We start from the raw sequence: 14,398 nt of genomic DNA, 5'->3' as shown, positions 1-14,398 counted from the left end.
CTTACTGCGAAAATGTACAGAGTAATTTTATCTATTCACTCACTAGAAGGCGTGCTATCTGATTTGAGCAGATAGGTCAGATGAATAGGAAAAACTAATCCAGTGAAAGTATGAGGATTCTAAATAAGAAATATTATCCTCGGATTTCTAACATTTCATCAATTATATTTTTAGAGATTCCTACCTGCTTATGATCATATGCATTTGCATTTCCTTCAGTTGTAACACTAGACACCATTTGTGGGCTATCCTGTGCCTTTCAGGAATGAACACTGATCATAACACACAGTTCATCCAGTCCAACTTACCTACCTAAATTCCCTCAATTTCAACAGATAGGCTCCATAAAGCATCTACGTTCATTCACTAACATGTAAGGAATCAGATATACCATTTCAAATCTAGTTTTCCTCCATAAGTATTTGTAAATCATGGTCTCAACATTGCTTTGTTAAAGAAAACCACTCACTTTCAATAAATTCTGGTCAACTTAACATCCTTTATTAAATTTTAAGCACCCTTAATCCATTTAGACCATCCAAACTTAATAAAGAAATTCATTGGTAGGTGATGCCTCTAACCAGGACATTGGAGATTATCCTAATTGCAGTAAGGGGACCCACAAACTCGATGCAACTTATAACTCCTATCCCTGTTATCTGCTGCTAAACCAAGCTTTATCATTTGGGACCTGGACTCTGGTGATAAAAGCTAACGTTGAGCAAAGAAGGCACTTGCTAGAGTGTTCAGAGCAGATCATCTTAGTACCACTGAAATGTGAAACTGTTCCATTCAGTAAGTACTGTAACCCCACAGACCTCAGGGTCCTACATTTTATTTATTTATTTGTTTGTTTGTTTATGGCTGTGTTGGGTCTTCGTTGCTGCGCATGGGCTTTCTCTAGTTGTGGTGATCAGGGGCTACTCTTTGTTGCAGTGTGCGGGCTTCTCATTCAGTGGCTTTTCTTCTTGCAGAGCAGGGGCTCTAGGCACGTGGGCTTCAGTAGTTGTGGCATGTGGGCTCAGTAGTTGTGGCTCATGGGCTCTAGAGCGCAGGCTCAGTAGTTGTGGCGCAGGGGCTTAGTTACTCCATGGCATGTGGGATCTTCCCGGACCAGGGCTCGAACCTGTGTCCCCTGCCTTGGCGGTGGATTCTTAACCACTGTGCCACCAGGGAAGTCCCAGGGTCCTACATTTTGATTGACATGTTGGCTGCAATCTTCTGCAATGACTGTAGATGTTGTGGGGAATTCTTCACACTCCAGAAACATGAGACAAATGAAAACTTGATGTTGTACTTTCACCCCAAAGTGTGGAAGTTGTAACATTTCTGACGGAAGGTCTCCTAGACCAACTTGTGAAAGAAGACTAACTCTGAAGCCTATGAGAATAAAATATGGTATCTGTAATAGCACTACATTATCTGTAAAGTTCTAAAGTGTTATTTGAACTTCTAATCATAAATCTATATATTTTAGATCTATACAACTATATAGGTGTAAAATTCCCTAAATCATTTACATGGTTTAGTTTTTCTCCCAAACTACATTGTAAGCTGCATGATGTAAACTTCATTCTACATTTCTTAAGTGTTCCTTACAGTACCTACCATAGGTGTAAGTATACTGTAAATGCTCAGAACACTGAATAAAATGAGCCAGTTATGTTTATTTGGAAATGAAGGTCAACTCTGCCTGTCAGCAAATGGCAAAACATCAAGGCAGTTTACCTTGAGAAAGGTAAGGCTCACCTTTTGTCTCATATGTGGAGATTAATCAGCCTCCCAGTGCCATGGCATCATTGGAGAGGAGACAAAAGGCAATCATTTGGAAGTGACTCCTTTGGTTGTAGCTGAAAGTGAGGTACAGGTATGGGAGGTAGGTGAAGAAGAAGATGATGCCTCTGGAGGCGGTTGCAACATGAGCTGCAAATTCAGAGGGAAGAAATGAAAAGAGTTTCATCAATAATGCACAAAGAGGGACTTCCCTGGTGGTGCAGTGGTTAAGAGTCCACCTGCCAATGCAGGGGACACGGGTTCAAGTCCTAGTTTGGGAGGATCACACATGCTGCAGAGCAACTAAGACTGTGTGCCACAACTACTGAGCCTGTGCTCTAGAGCCCGTGAGCCACAACTACTGAGCCCACGTGCCACAACTACTGAAGCCTGTGTGCCTAGAGCCCGTGCTCCGCAACAAGAGAAGCCACCGCAATGAGAAGCCCGCACACCGCAACGAAGAGTAGCCCCTGCTCGCCGCAACTAGAGAAAGCCTGCATGCAGCAACAAAGACTCAACACAGCCAAAAATAAATAAATAAATAAATTTATATAAAAAAATAATGCACAAAGAACCTATATGAGAAAACAATCTAAAAGAGAATGAATATATGTATATGTATAACTGAATCACTTTGCTGTACAGCAGAAATTAATATAACATTGTAAATCAACTATATTTCAATGAAATAAAAATTTTTTTAAATAAAAAAATAATGCACAAAGAAGTATAATGCAAGTCTCTTTTCCCTGCCATGGTAAGGAAAGCATCTCTGCATTTGTCTCAGCATTTCAGAAGGGAAGCAGTCTTTTAAGAAATTTTGATAGAAACCTTTTATACTTGCACTTTCACTATCAAAAGACTAAGAGGATTTGTTGCACTTAAAAATTAATCAATCCTTACGAAAAAGCACAAACATTTAATTGCCTAAAACTTCCTCTAATACTGCATTAATAACATCTCCTACAATAAAAACCATCTTCTTCAAAGATGAGCGGTAGATTATATAGCATCTATGGAGCATTGCCTGGCGCTGTGGCAAGCACTTTATATACAGTATCTTATTTAATCTTCATAACCTCCCTGTTTTTCAGAGGAAGAAACTGAGGCTTGGCCGCATTAAATAAATTTGCTCAATGTCATGGAACTAGTAAATGATGGGTCAAGGATTCAAGGTTTCCCAGGCTCTAAGTATAGTGGCTCCAGATTTGGAGATAAACCAATCAAACTGAAGTCTGGGAGATAAATGCAAAATAAATGCAAACATCTGCCTTCCAGGAAGTTAAGAGAATATAGATCGAAAATGTAAGGATTGCATATATAACAGAAACAGCCACAGTTAAGGCATCAGGCAGCCCTTCACTGAACCTGACTACATGAACTATGGCTGACCCTGGGTCTTCTATAACTTCTCTGACTTTGTTTCTTCTTTTGTAAAAGGTGATAATAATTGCTAACATGTACTAAGTTCTTACTATATACCAAGTATTGTTCTCAGCATTTTACATCCCATTTAATCCTCATAACTAAGTTATGAGATAAGTGCTATCATTTTCCAGTTTCACAGAAGGGGAAATGGATACAGAATCTATTGACCTGCTCAAGGTCAGGATCCACACCAAGATGTAAATACAGCACTCTGAGGCCAGAGCAAGAGCTTCTGACCTTGCCGTAACAAGTAAAGCCTTCTTGTTTATCTACTTGATATATAGTAGTATATATCTCCTAATCCCATACTCCTAATTTATTCTCTCCCCTTTCCCTTTGGTAACCATAAATTTGTTTTCTATGTCTGTGAATCTGTTTCTGTCTTGTAAATAAGTTCATTTGTATCATTTTTTTTAGATTCCACATGTAAGTGATACTATATGATATTTGTCTTTCTCTGTCTGACTTACTTCGCTTTGTATGATTATCTCTAGGTCTATCCACGTTGCTGCAAATGGCATTATTTCATTCTTTTTTACGTCTGAGTGATATTCCATTATATATACACCAGATCTTCTTTATCCATTCATCTGTTGATGGACACATGTTGCTTCCATGTCTTGGCCATTGCAAATAATGCTGCTATGGACATTGGGGGTGCATGTATCTTTTCGAATTATAGTTTTTGTCTTTTCTAGATATATGCCCAGGAGTGGGATTGCTGGATCATATGGTAATTCTATTTTTAGTTTTTTAAGGAGCCTCCAGACTGTTTTCCATAGTGGTTGCACTAGTTTACATTCCCACCAACAGGGGTTCGCTTTTCCCCATACCCTCTCCAGCATTTATTATTTCTAGACTTTTTGATAATGGCCATTCTGACTAATGTGAGGTGATACCTCATTGCAGTTTTGATTTGCATTTCTCTAATAATTAGCAATGTTGAGCATCTTTTCATATGCCGTTTGGCCATTGGCTTTAGTTACCTTTACCAGGGGTCTTTATTTCTTCTTATGGCTTTGAGTTACTGTCTAGTGACTTTTCATTTCAGCCTGAAGAACTCCCTTTAGCAGGGAATGGAAGGCCTATTGGTAATAAACTCCCTCAGCCTTTGTTTATCCAAAAATGTCTTAATTTCTCCATCATTCTTGAGGGATAGTTTTGCCAGATAGAAAATTCTTGGTTAAAAGTTTTTTTTTTCCTTTCAAGATTTAAAATGTCATCTCACTACCTTCTAGACTCCATAGTTTCTCTAGAGAAATCAGCTGTTAATCTTATTGAGTATGTAGGGACTCTCTTCTCTCTTGCTGCTTTCAAAATGCTCTCTTTGTCTTTGAGTTTTGACAATTGGAATTTTAGACTTTTACTGGGGATCTCTTTGAGTTTATCTTGCTTGGAGTTCATTGAGCTTCTTGGGTTTGTAGATTCATGTATTTCATCAAATTAGGAGGAGTTTTCAGCCATTATTTCTTCAAATATTTTTTCTGCTTCTTTTCTCTCTCTCTTCTCATTCTGGGACTCCTATGATGTGTATGCTGGTGTTTGATGGTGTCCCACAGGTCTCTCAGGTTCTGTTCTAACAAAGAAAAGCCCAGGACTAGATGCCTTCTCTGGTGAATTCTATCAAACATTTAAAGATGAGTTAACACCAATCTTTCTCAAACTCTAGATATAAAGACCAATGGAATACATTAGAGAGCCCAGAAATAAACCCTCACAAATATAATTAACTTGGGTGCCAAGACTATTCAATGGACAGTCTTTCAACAAATGGTGCTGGGAAAACTGGATATCTCCATTCAGAAGAATGAAGTGGAACCCTTACCTTATACCATATGCAAAAATTAATTCAAAATGGATCAAAGATCTAAACATAAAGCTAAAAACCATAAAACTCTTAGAAGAAAACTTAGTGGAAAATCTTCATAACCTTGGATTTGGCAACAGTTTCTTACATATGATACCAAAAACACAGACAACAAAAGAAAAAAATAGATAAATTGAACTTCAACAATTTAAAAACTTTTATGCATCAAAAGACACTACCAAGAGAGTAAAAAGACTACTCACAGAATGGAACAAAATATTTGCAAGCCATATATCTATTAAGGAATTGATATCCAAAATACATAAAGAACTCCTACAACTCAATGTCAACAAAACAAACAATGCAAGCAAAACATGAGCAAAGGACTTGAATAGACATTTCTACAAAGAAATTGGAACCCTTGTGTATTTCTGATGGGAATGTAAAATGGCGCAGCTTCTGTGGAAAACAACAGTTTGATGATGCCTCAAAAAGTTAAATAAAATGACCATATGACTCAGCAATTACACTCCTCGGTGTATACCCAAAGGAACTGAAAACAGGGACTCAAACAGATACTTGTACATGAATGTTCATAACAGAATTATTCACAACAGTCAAAAGGTAGAAACAACCCAATGTTCATCAACAGATGAATAGATAAACAAAATGTGGGGAGTATTACTCAGCCATCATAAGGAATGAAGTGAGGAAGAAGTTCAAGTGGCTATCCCATTGTCCTGGTGCCATTTGTTGAAGAGACTATTCTTTCTTCATTGAATGGTCTTGGCATCCTTGTCAAAAATCAATTGGCAATGAGATGTATGGGTTTCTAGACCCTCAGTTCTATTCCATTGATCTGTATGTCTATCTTTATGCTGGTACCACACGGTTTTGATCTCTATAGCTTGGTAGTAAGTTTGAAATCATGAAGTGTGAGTCCTCCAACTCTTTCCAAAATTGTTTTGGCTTTTTGAGGCCCCTTGCAATTTCATATGAAATTTGTCAGTTTCTGAGAAAAAGGCAGTTGGGATTTTAATAGAGATGGAATTGAATCTGTAGATCAATTTGGGGAGTATTGCTATCTTAATATTGTCTTCCAATCTATGAACATAGGATGTCTTTTCATCAATTTAAGACTTCTTTGATTTATTTTAGCAATGCTCTGTAGTTTTCAGTGTACAAGTATTTCATCTTAGTGGTCAGATGTATTCCTAGGTATTTTATTTTGGATGCTATTTTAAGTGGAATTGTTTTCTTGATTTCTTTTCAGAATGTTCATTGCTAGTATATAGAAATATAACTGATTTTTGTGTGTCCATCTTGTGCCCTGCAAATTTGCTGAATTCATTTATTAGCTCCAATAGTTCCTTCTGTGGATTCTTTAGGATTTTTCATATATAAGATCATGTCATCTTTGAATAGAGATAGTTTTACTTCTTCTTCCCAAATTGCATGCTTTTTATTTCCTAATTGCTCTGGCTAGAACTTCCAGTATAAAACTGAATATCAGAGGGGAAAGTGAGCATCCTTGTCTTATTCCTGATCTTAGGGGGGAGGCTTTCAATCTTTCACAACAGACTATGATGCTAGCTGTGGGGTTTTCATAAATGCTCAGTATCAGGTTGAGGAAGTTCCTTTATATCCCGGTTTGTTAATTTTTTTTTATCATGAAAGATATTGGATTTTGTCATATGCTTTTTCAGTATCAATTGTGATAAATAAAAATGAATAAAATTGTGTTTATTTTTTCCTTCATTCTATTAAGTGGTGTATTACATTGATTGCTTTTCATCTGTTGAATCATTCTTGTATTCCTGGGATAAATCCCACTTGGTATAGTGTATAATCCTTTTAATATGCTGCTAGATTTAGTTTAGTAGTATTTTGTTGAGGATTTCCCCATCGATATTCATAAGGGATACTGGTCTGTAGGTGTTTTATTTATTTTTACCTTTTATTTTTTTATTTTGGCTGTGCTGGGTCTTAGTTGCGGCACATGGGATCTTTGTTGTGGCACGTGGACTCTCTTAGTTGCAGCATGAGGGCTTCTTAGTTGCAGCATGCATGTGGGGTCTAGTTCCCCAACCAGGGATCAAACCTGGGCCCCCTGCATTGGGAGCATGGAGTCCTACCCACTGGACCACCAGGGAAGTCCCCTGTAGTGTTTGTTTTTCTTTTTTGGCTGCATTGGGCCTTTGTTGCTGCATGTGGGCTTTCTCTAGTAGCTGCGAGCAGGGGCTACTCTTTGTTGCAGTATGCCGGCTTCTCATTGCAGTGGCTTCTCTTGTTGCAGCACAGGGGCTCTAGGGCATGTGGGCTTCAGCAGTTGTGGTGCGCGGGCTCAGTAGTTGTGGCTCACGGGCTCTAGAGTGCAGGCTCAGTGGTTGTGGCGCACGGGCTTAGTTGCTCCACGGCATGTAGGATCTTCCTGGACCAGGATCGAACCCATGTACCCTGCATTGGCGGGCAGATTCTTAACCACTGCGCCATCAGGGAAGTCCCCCCCTGTAGTTTTATTGTGATGTGTTTTCTGGCTTTGGTATCAAGGTAATGCTGCCTATAGAATGAGTTATGAATATTTGTGTTTTTATTTTTGAGTAAGTTTTCTTTTAGTTATTCTGGACACAAGTCTCTTATGAAATAGTTTACTTGCAGATGTTTTCTCCCAGCCTGTAGGTTGTCTTTTCACTTTCTTGATTGTATCCTTTGAAGCATAAAAGTTTTTAATGCTGATGAAGTCCAACTTATCAGTCTCCTCTTTTATCACTTGGGCTTCTGATGTCATATCTAAGAAATCACTGTCTAACCCAAGATCATGAAGATTTACTTCTGTATTTTATTTTAAGAGTTGTATAGTATTAGCTAGTTCTTACATTTAGGTTTATAATCCACGTTGAGTTAATTTTTGTGTATGATGTTATGTAGAGATCCAACTTCATTCTTTTATATGTGGATATCTAGTTGTTCCAGCACCATTTGTTTAAAAGACCCTTCCTTGTCTGTTGAATTGTCTTGGCCCCTTTGTCAAAAATCAATTGATCAGGGACTTTCCTCGTGGTACAGTGGTTAAGAATCCGCCTGCCAATGCAGGGGACACAGGTTCGAGACCTGGTCTGGGAGGATCCCACATGCTGCAGAGCCACTAAGCCTGTGCGCCACAACTACTGAGTCTGTGCTCTAGAGCCTGTGAGCCACAACTACTGAGCCCATGTGCCACAACTACTGAAGCCCACACGCCTAGAGCCCATGCTCTGCAACAAGAGAAGCCATCTCAATGAGAAGCCTGCACATCACAACGAAGAGTAGCCCCCACTCGCCACAACCAGAGAAAAGCCCACGTGCAGCAACGAAGACCCAACGCAGCCAAAAATAAAACAAATAAGATAAAATAAATAAATTTTTTTAAAAAGTGAAAACTTGACTCTGAAGGAATAATAATTAATGCCATAGGTAATGAGAACAGCAATGCTACCAAGAAAAGAAGTCATAAACATACTCCCTGACAGAAAATTGTATCAGGACTCACCTTTTTGGAAGAATGTGCTGATCGTGAATGCAAAGAAAATTGTGGCAATTGCAAAATACATTAGAAACACAAATATCAAACTAGGGTCACTGTTTTTGAACACTGCCACATCGTTTACCTACAAAACAATCACAGATGCATGTAATTTTTACATGAAAAGAATGAAGAGAAGGCATAAAGGACCCTTAAAATAATGCATAAGTTTTTTAAAAAACCAAGATTATCTTAAGCAAAACAATATATATATATATATTCACTGTGTAAGCATTTGTAATTAGGCCTCTTATAAACAAACCCTCCTCAAATTATTCTGATTTGAGTATAACATCTGTTGCTTTTAGGGACCCTGACTGATATACAATTCTATGAGATAACTACTACTATTATTCTATTTAGTAGAGGAGGTACCCTGAGGCACACAGAGATTGATAATTGCAAGATAACTTTATACAGGACAGTACAACTAGCAATAAAAAACAATTTTCGTTCTCAGATAAATAATATCTCTCCCTAAGCAAAGTAAAACAGATTTCCAATAATTAAGCTTTTGCCTTTCCAAGTGGAATCTTAAATGACATATGCCAGAGAGGAATACGCTCTGTTTTGGCTGGGTGAATTGTCTGAAAAAGGGCGTCCACTGGGGGGTTCTAGAAAAGCCCTTAGCCTTGGAGGCTGATAGGATCATGAGTTAGCTCCTCCTTTCTGTTCACATTATAACTGAGACTCAGCCCAAACCTTTCAACTGTTCCTGCTGCGAGCAGGTAAGTTACAGTCCAGGAGGAGCACTTTATAGGCATAAATTCATTTAATCCTCACAATGGTTCTATGAGTTAGGAACTACTATCAATCTCATTACACTGATTAGGAAACTGAGGCCTAGGAATGTTAGTGACTGTCCCAAGGTTACACAGTAGGACGCTGCAGAGCTGGGACTCCAGTCTATGGAGTCTGGCATTGGGGCTCGCTTCTGTAATCCAGCAGCTGAAAATATGCCGTCCTGTACCCTTGCGACAGAGGCTTACTCCAAAAAAGTCTTCTCTTTTAAAGAATCTGAAAACTGGAAGGGATCTCAAAGTCCAGGATATAAGATATAAAATCAGGAGTATTCTCTTACCTCCTCTGGAAATAAGATTGCCACCAGCTGACAAAGCTGACTAGAGGCAGCTCAGGTAACAAGACTGCTTATTGAACTGATGCTCAAGGCTGGGTAGCACAATAAGGTTGTGATGGAAAAGATGCTCTTACCTCAAGTGGCAAGGGCTCCTTGCTGTCATTGAAGTCATGATCAAAACCAATTCCAGTCAATACGTAGAAAGCTTTGGGATCCTGAATTATGTAATTTTCAAATGAAGGTACTGAAGGATAGCCTAGAACTACAGAGAGAAAAATCCAGTTAGTGAGTGGCTGGTGGGAAGGCAAATGCTGCCCAACTATCCTCTTTCTACCAAAGGAGATATGGTCTTGCCAGCTTCTCAACTGAAGGGTGGAAACCGTCATTCACTCAGTCCTTCATTCTGCAAACAAATGGGCGCATCTTGTGTAAGATGCCCAGGGCTGTGCTAGGCAGTGGGAACACAGTCAAATGGTAACAGCCTCAGCCTCCGTGGCATTCTGAAAGCTCTTGTATTCGAGTTCTTCTTAGCTAGGTCGCACTTAGGGCTACAGTACATAGAGCACAATTCTTGTCCATGTTAGTGAGGAAATTATTGCTCCATTGCAGCCTTCTCTTCACGGTTATAACAACCAAAAGTGGAAACAAAATCATAAAGAAATATAGCTGCTCTGATGAGAGAAGTAATTTCTATAGTCACCTGCCCTCACATCTGACTGACAATTTAATACAGGATCCTCCTTGAAAATAATTCTTTCTCAGAATGTTGAAGGTGTTACTACACTGTTTAGGATGCAGCGTTGCTGAGTGTAATGTGTGATTTCCTTGTAGGTAACCAGAAGCCAGTGAGACTTCTCTTCCTTAATCTCTGGGTTCAGAAACGTCACTAATACATGCCCAAGTTTGCTCTTTTTTGTTCCCCTGTTTGTAACTAGTGAACCCGTCCAAGCTGGAAGTGCTGGTGTTCAGAAATCTTTTCTATATTACTTTGTTTTCCTCCCCTCATTTGTCTCCTTTCTTCCTTCTAGAAATCCAAGTAGATGAGGTGGGACTTCCAGACCTGCCCTTCATGTCTAACCCACCTTTCATACTTTCCATTTCTTTGTCTCTTTGCTTTACATTCTCAGAGGCTTCCTTGACTTTATCTTCCCCGTCACCAGTAGAACCTCAAACATGTCCATTTTATTATCTCCATGAAAGTTATTTTGATAATCGTTTTTAATTTCCAAGTCCTCTTTCTGTTTCTTTCATTGTTTCCTTTTCACATGAGTCCAGTTTCATTTTGGAGTGGCAATATTTTCTCAAATGTCTCTGAAAATACTAATGAGAATTTTTCATTAACTAGATTAGAAAAAAAAACAGGGCATGCACATGGTAAAACTTTGAATGATACTAAAGGTTAAAAGGTGAAGCATCATTCACCTACCATCAGCCCCCAATTCCTTTATCATGACACAATCTCTTTAAGCCACTTTCGTTTGTATGTTAAAAAAAAAAAAATCTATGACTTATGTTTTTGGCCATGATGGAGTAACGGAGATTGAATTTACCCACTTACCACAAATAACCAGAAAACTGAACAGGAAAGAAAAGAATCAAGAATCAGACAATGGACAATACGCAGCACAGCATTATGATTCCTGAGAAAAGAGAAACAAACAAGGTAATCACTAAGATTGCCCTGGTTTTCTGTCTGGAGGCACATTTCAGACCATAGAATAGGGAGGGGAAACCCAAGTGGAACGCAGCTATGTGGCTGCATTGACAGAGATTAGAGTTTGAAGAGTCTGAAATGGCTAAGAGTTGCAGGGCAGAGTTCCCAAGAGAAGAAGCCTGTGCTTGGAAATCGCCCTAGAAATCTGCACAGAGGACCCCTTTAATGAATACTAAGATATGCCCTGCCTGAGCAAACAGGAAAGTATGAGCTAAGTGGTGCCCAGAGCCCACATAAGACCAGGAGGCATTTGAGTTCTGACCAGCCAGTGTGGACAGTTCCTGGTGATCACTTGAGGCATTCAGAAGAGTCACACCTCAGTAATGGGATAAATTATCTTTAAAGTAAAAGCTGTTCCACACCTTCCCCACAAAAAAGGTTAAAAGTCTTGATAGACCTTTTGATGAAACTGAACTTTAACTTTCTACCAGAACAAAACCCATTCTTTAAAGAAAAACAACCACTTGATCCATGAAAGTTGAGACTTGATCCAGTTCTCAAATTGTACGATCAAGACTTTGTTTTGTAGGTAAGTTCATTGGTACCCTTTTCTTAGATTCCACATATAAGCGATATCATATATTTGTCTTTCTCTGTCTGAATTTTTTTAAATTAATTAATTAATTAATTTATTTTTGGCTGCATTGGGTCTTCGTTGCCGTGCACGGGCTTTTCTCTAGTTGCGGTGAGCGGGGGCTACTCTTCCTTGCGGTGCACGGGCTTCTCATTACGGTGGCTTCTCTTGTTGCGGAGCACGGACTCTAAGCTCGCGGGCTTCAGTAGTTGTGGCTTGCGGGCTCAGTAGTTGTGGCACACGGGCTTTGTTGCTCCGTGGCATGTGGGATCTTCCCGGACCAGGGCTCGAACCCATGTCCCCTGCATTGGCAGGTGGATTCTTAACCACAGCGCCACCAGGGAAGTCCCTCTCTGTCTGATTTACTTCACTCAGTATGATGGTGGGGGGGAGGGGTAAACTGGGAGATTGGGATTGACATATACACACTACTATATACAAAATAGATAACTAATAAGAACCTGCTGTATAGAACAGGGAAATCTACTCAATACTCTGTAATGGCCTATATGGGAAAAGAATCTAAAAAAGAGTGGATATATGTATATGTATAACTGATTCATTTTGCTGTACACCTGAAACTAACACAACATTGTAAATCAACTATACTTCAGTAAAAATTTTTTTAAAAAAGACTTTTCTTTCTCTCCCTCCATATTACTTCTTTGATGTCCTAAGACAGTTGCTAGCAGTTCCTGGGACTAAGACTTCCCAGTTCAAGTTCTGAATTGAATAACAAGGGCCCTGTCTCTTAACTTTTCTTCTATATTTTGTCATTTCATCTCTCTCTGTGTTGTATTCTGAAAATTTCCTTCAGATCTATCTTCCAATTCACCAGTTTTACCTTCAGCTGAGTTTTATATTTTGATCATTTTATTTTTCACCTCTGGAAGTTCTGTTTGGTTCTTTTTTTCCCCCTCACACCTGCTAGGTGACTCTTTATAGTGAAATGCTATCTACAAATACTTTCAAGTTGTCTTTTATTTCTTTAAATCTAGTAAACATAGTGATTTTATAATGTGAGGCTAATAATTCCATTATCTGAAATATTTCTGGTTCTGTTTTTGCCATCGATTGTTCATACTGATCTTCATCCTTGCTGTCTTGTTTCATGGTGTGTGCTCATTGACTGTGATACACTTGTGGCCACCCTTCTTTGAGATACAGAATCACAGCGTGTTCCTCCAGAGGTTTACATTTGCATCTGGCAGTCGACATTTCACTCCATAGTTTGAGGGGTTTTCTTTGGACAACCAGGTGATGTGAATTTGAGCTACAAATCCCCGGGACGGGTGCACCTGCTGCTGTGCTCATTTCGGAGGCAACACTCCTCACAGCCCCTCAGGGGTGGGAATGAGATGTGTTTTCTTCTGGCTCAACCTTACACTAAGAGTACAGACATTTGGGATCCCAGCTCTATGGGGAGATGGTCTCCTGTGAGACGTCCCTCCTGAATGAGCCTTGACTTTTTCTTCTTTCCCTCTGTGCCTTACAAGGCTTGAAACTACATCTCAGTTTCCCCTCATATGATGCAGTTTTCATAAGAAGCAGTTTGAGGACTCCACTGACCTCTCTGGGTTCTTTCCTTCACCTCGCTTTTTTTTTTTAAGAAAAATATCTAAGAATATGGAAATATTTTAACAATACAGTAAATAAAAAGTAGGTTACAAAGAGTTCATACAAAATGATCCTATTTTTATTAGAAAAAGGGCAGGAAGGGTGTATGTGAGGTTTTAAACAGCATTTGTATCTGGGTGATAGGATTATGAGTAAATTTTCCTTTTATCCTATATATGGGTTTTTTTGTTGTTGTTGTTCTTTTGTTTCCTTAGCCTTATTTAGGTTTCTTTTTAAACACACACATATACATACACACATATTTGGTTAAATTGCACAAAATAGCATACATACAGGAAGGCATATGAAACACAAATGTTCAGTTCAATGAACAATTATAAAATTAACATCTAAGTAATTGCCCCTTGGATCAAGAAATAAAATATTTTTACCCTATGTTGTTTGTCTTGATGGTTCCTTACTGTCTATTTAGTTCTTTAATACTTTTAAGAACATGTTTTAATATTTATCCAGCATCTGTTTTTCAAAAAGAGGGTTGATCCAAATAACCTAGTCTGCCATAATACCAGAAGCAGAAGAGCAATAATCTTTTTCCCAGAAATTCCCAGGAAAAAAAATCTAAGTGTTTCCTTGAGTCTTACTGAGTTATGTGTCTTCCCTGGACGAATCCCTATAGCAAGGGGACTGCCAAGTGCAGACTGGTGTAGACAGAGGTTACATGACTCATCCTGAGCCCAGGGTGGAGTCATCATGGGCTCAGAGTGGGAGAGGGATCAGGCCTCCAGGGAGAAATAGGCTGTGCATATGTCAAAAGGGTCGATAGATGCTGGGAAGAAAAAAACCCAGAAGTCTACCACAGTTTGGAAGGGATCCTCAAACTATTG

At 39.0% G+C, this 14,398-nt stretch overlaps 1 protein-coding gene across 1 annotated transcript in view; it reads right to left on the bottom strand.

The window, feature by feature from the left end:
• The window catches only part of LOC118881627 (ATP-binding cassette sub-family A member 17-like), a 78,106-nt gene extending 67,007 nt beyond the window's left edge, over positions 1 to 11,099 (bottom strand). The window contains 4 exon segments of the mRNA XM_036826752.1: positions 1,750 to 1,923; positions 8,538 to 8,655; positions 9,783 to 9,910; positions 11,075 to 11,099. Coding sequence (XP_036682647.1) covers positions 1,750 to 1,923; positions 8,538 to 8,655; positions 9,783 to 9,910; positions 11,075 to 11,099 — 445 coding nt within the window.
• Between the last annotated feature and the right edge of the window lie 3,299 nt (positions 11,100 to 14,398).

Source organism: Balaenoptera musculus, chromosome 15 (assembly GCF_009873245.2).
Source record: "Balaenoptera musculus isolate JJ_BM4_2016_0621 chromosome 15, mBalMus1.pri.v3, whole genome shotgun sequence".
Lineage (NCBI taxonomy): Eukaryota > Metazoa > Chordata > Mammalia > Artiodactyla > Balaenopteridae > Balaenoptera > Balaenoptera musculus.
This window is presented reverse-complemented; position numbering and strand designations above follow the sequence as displayed.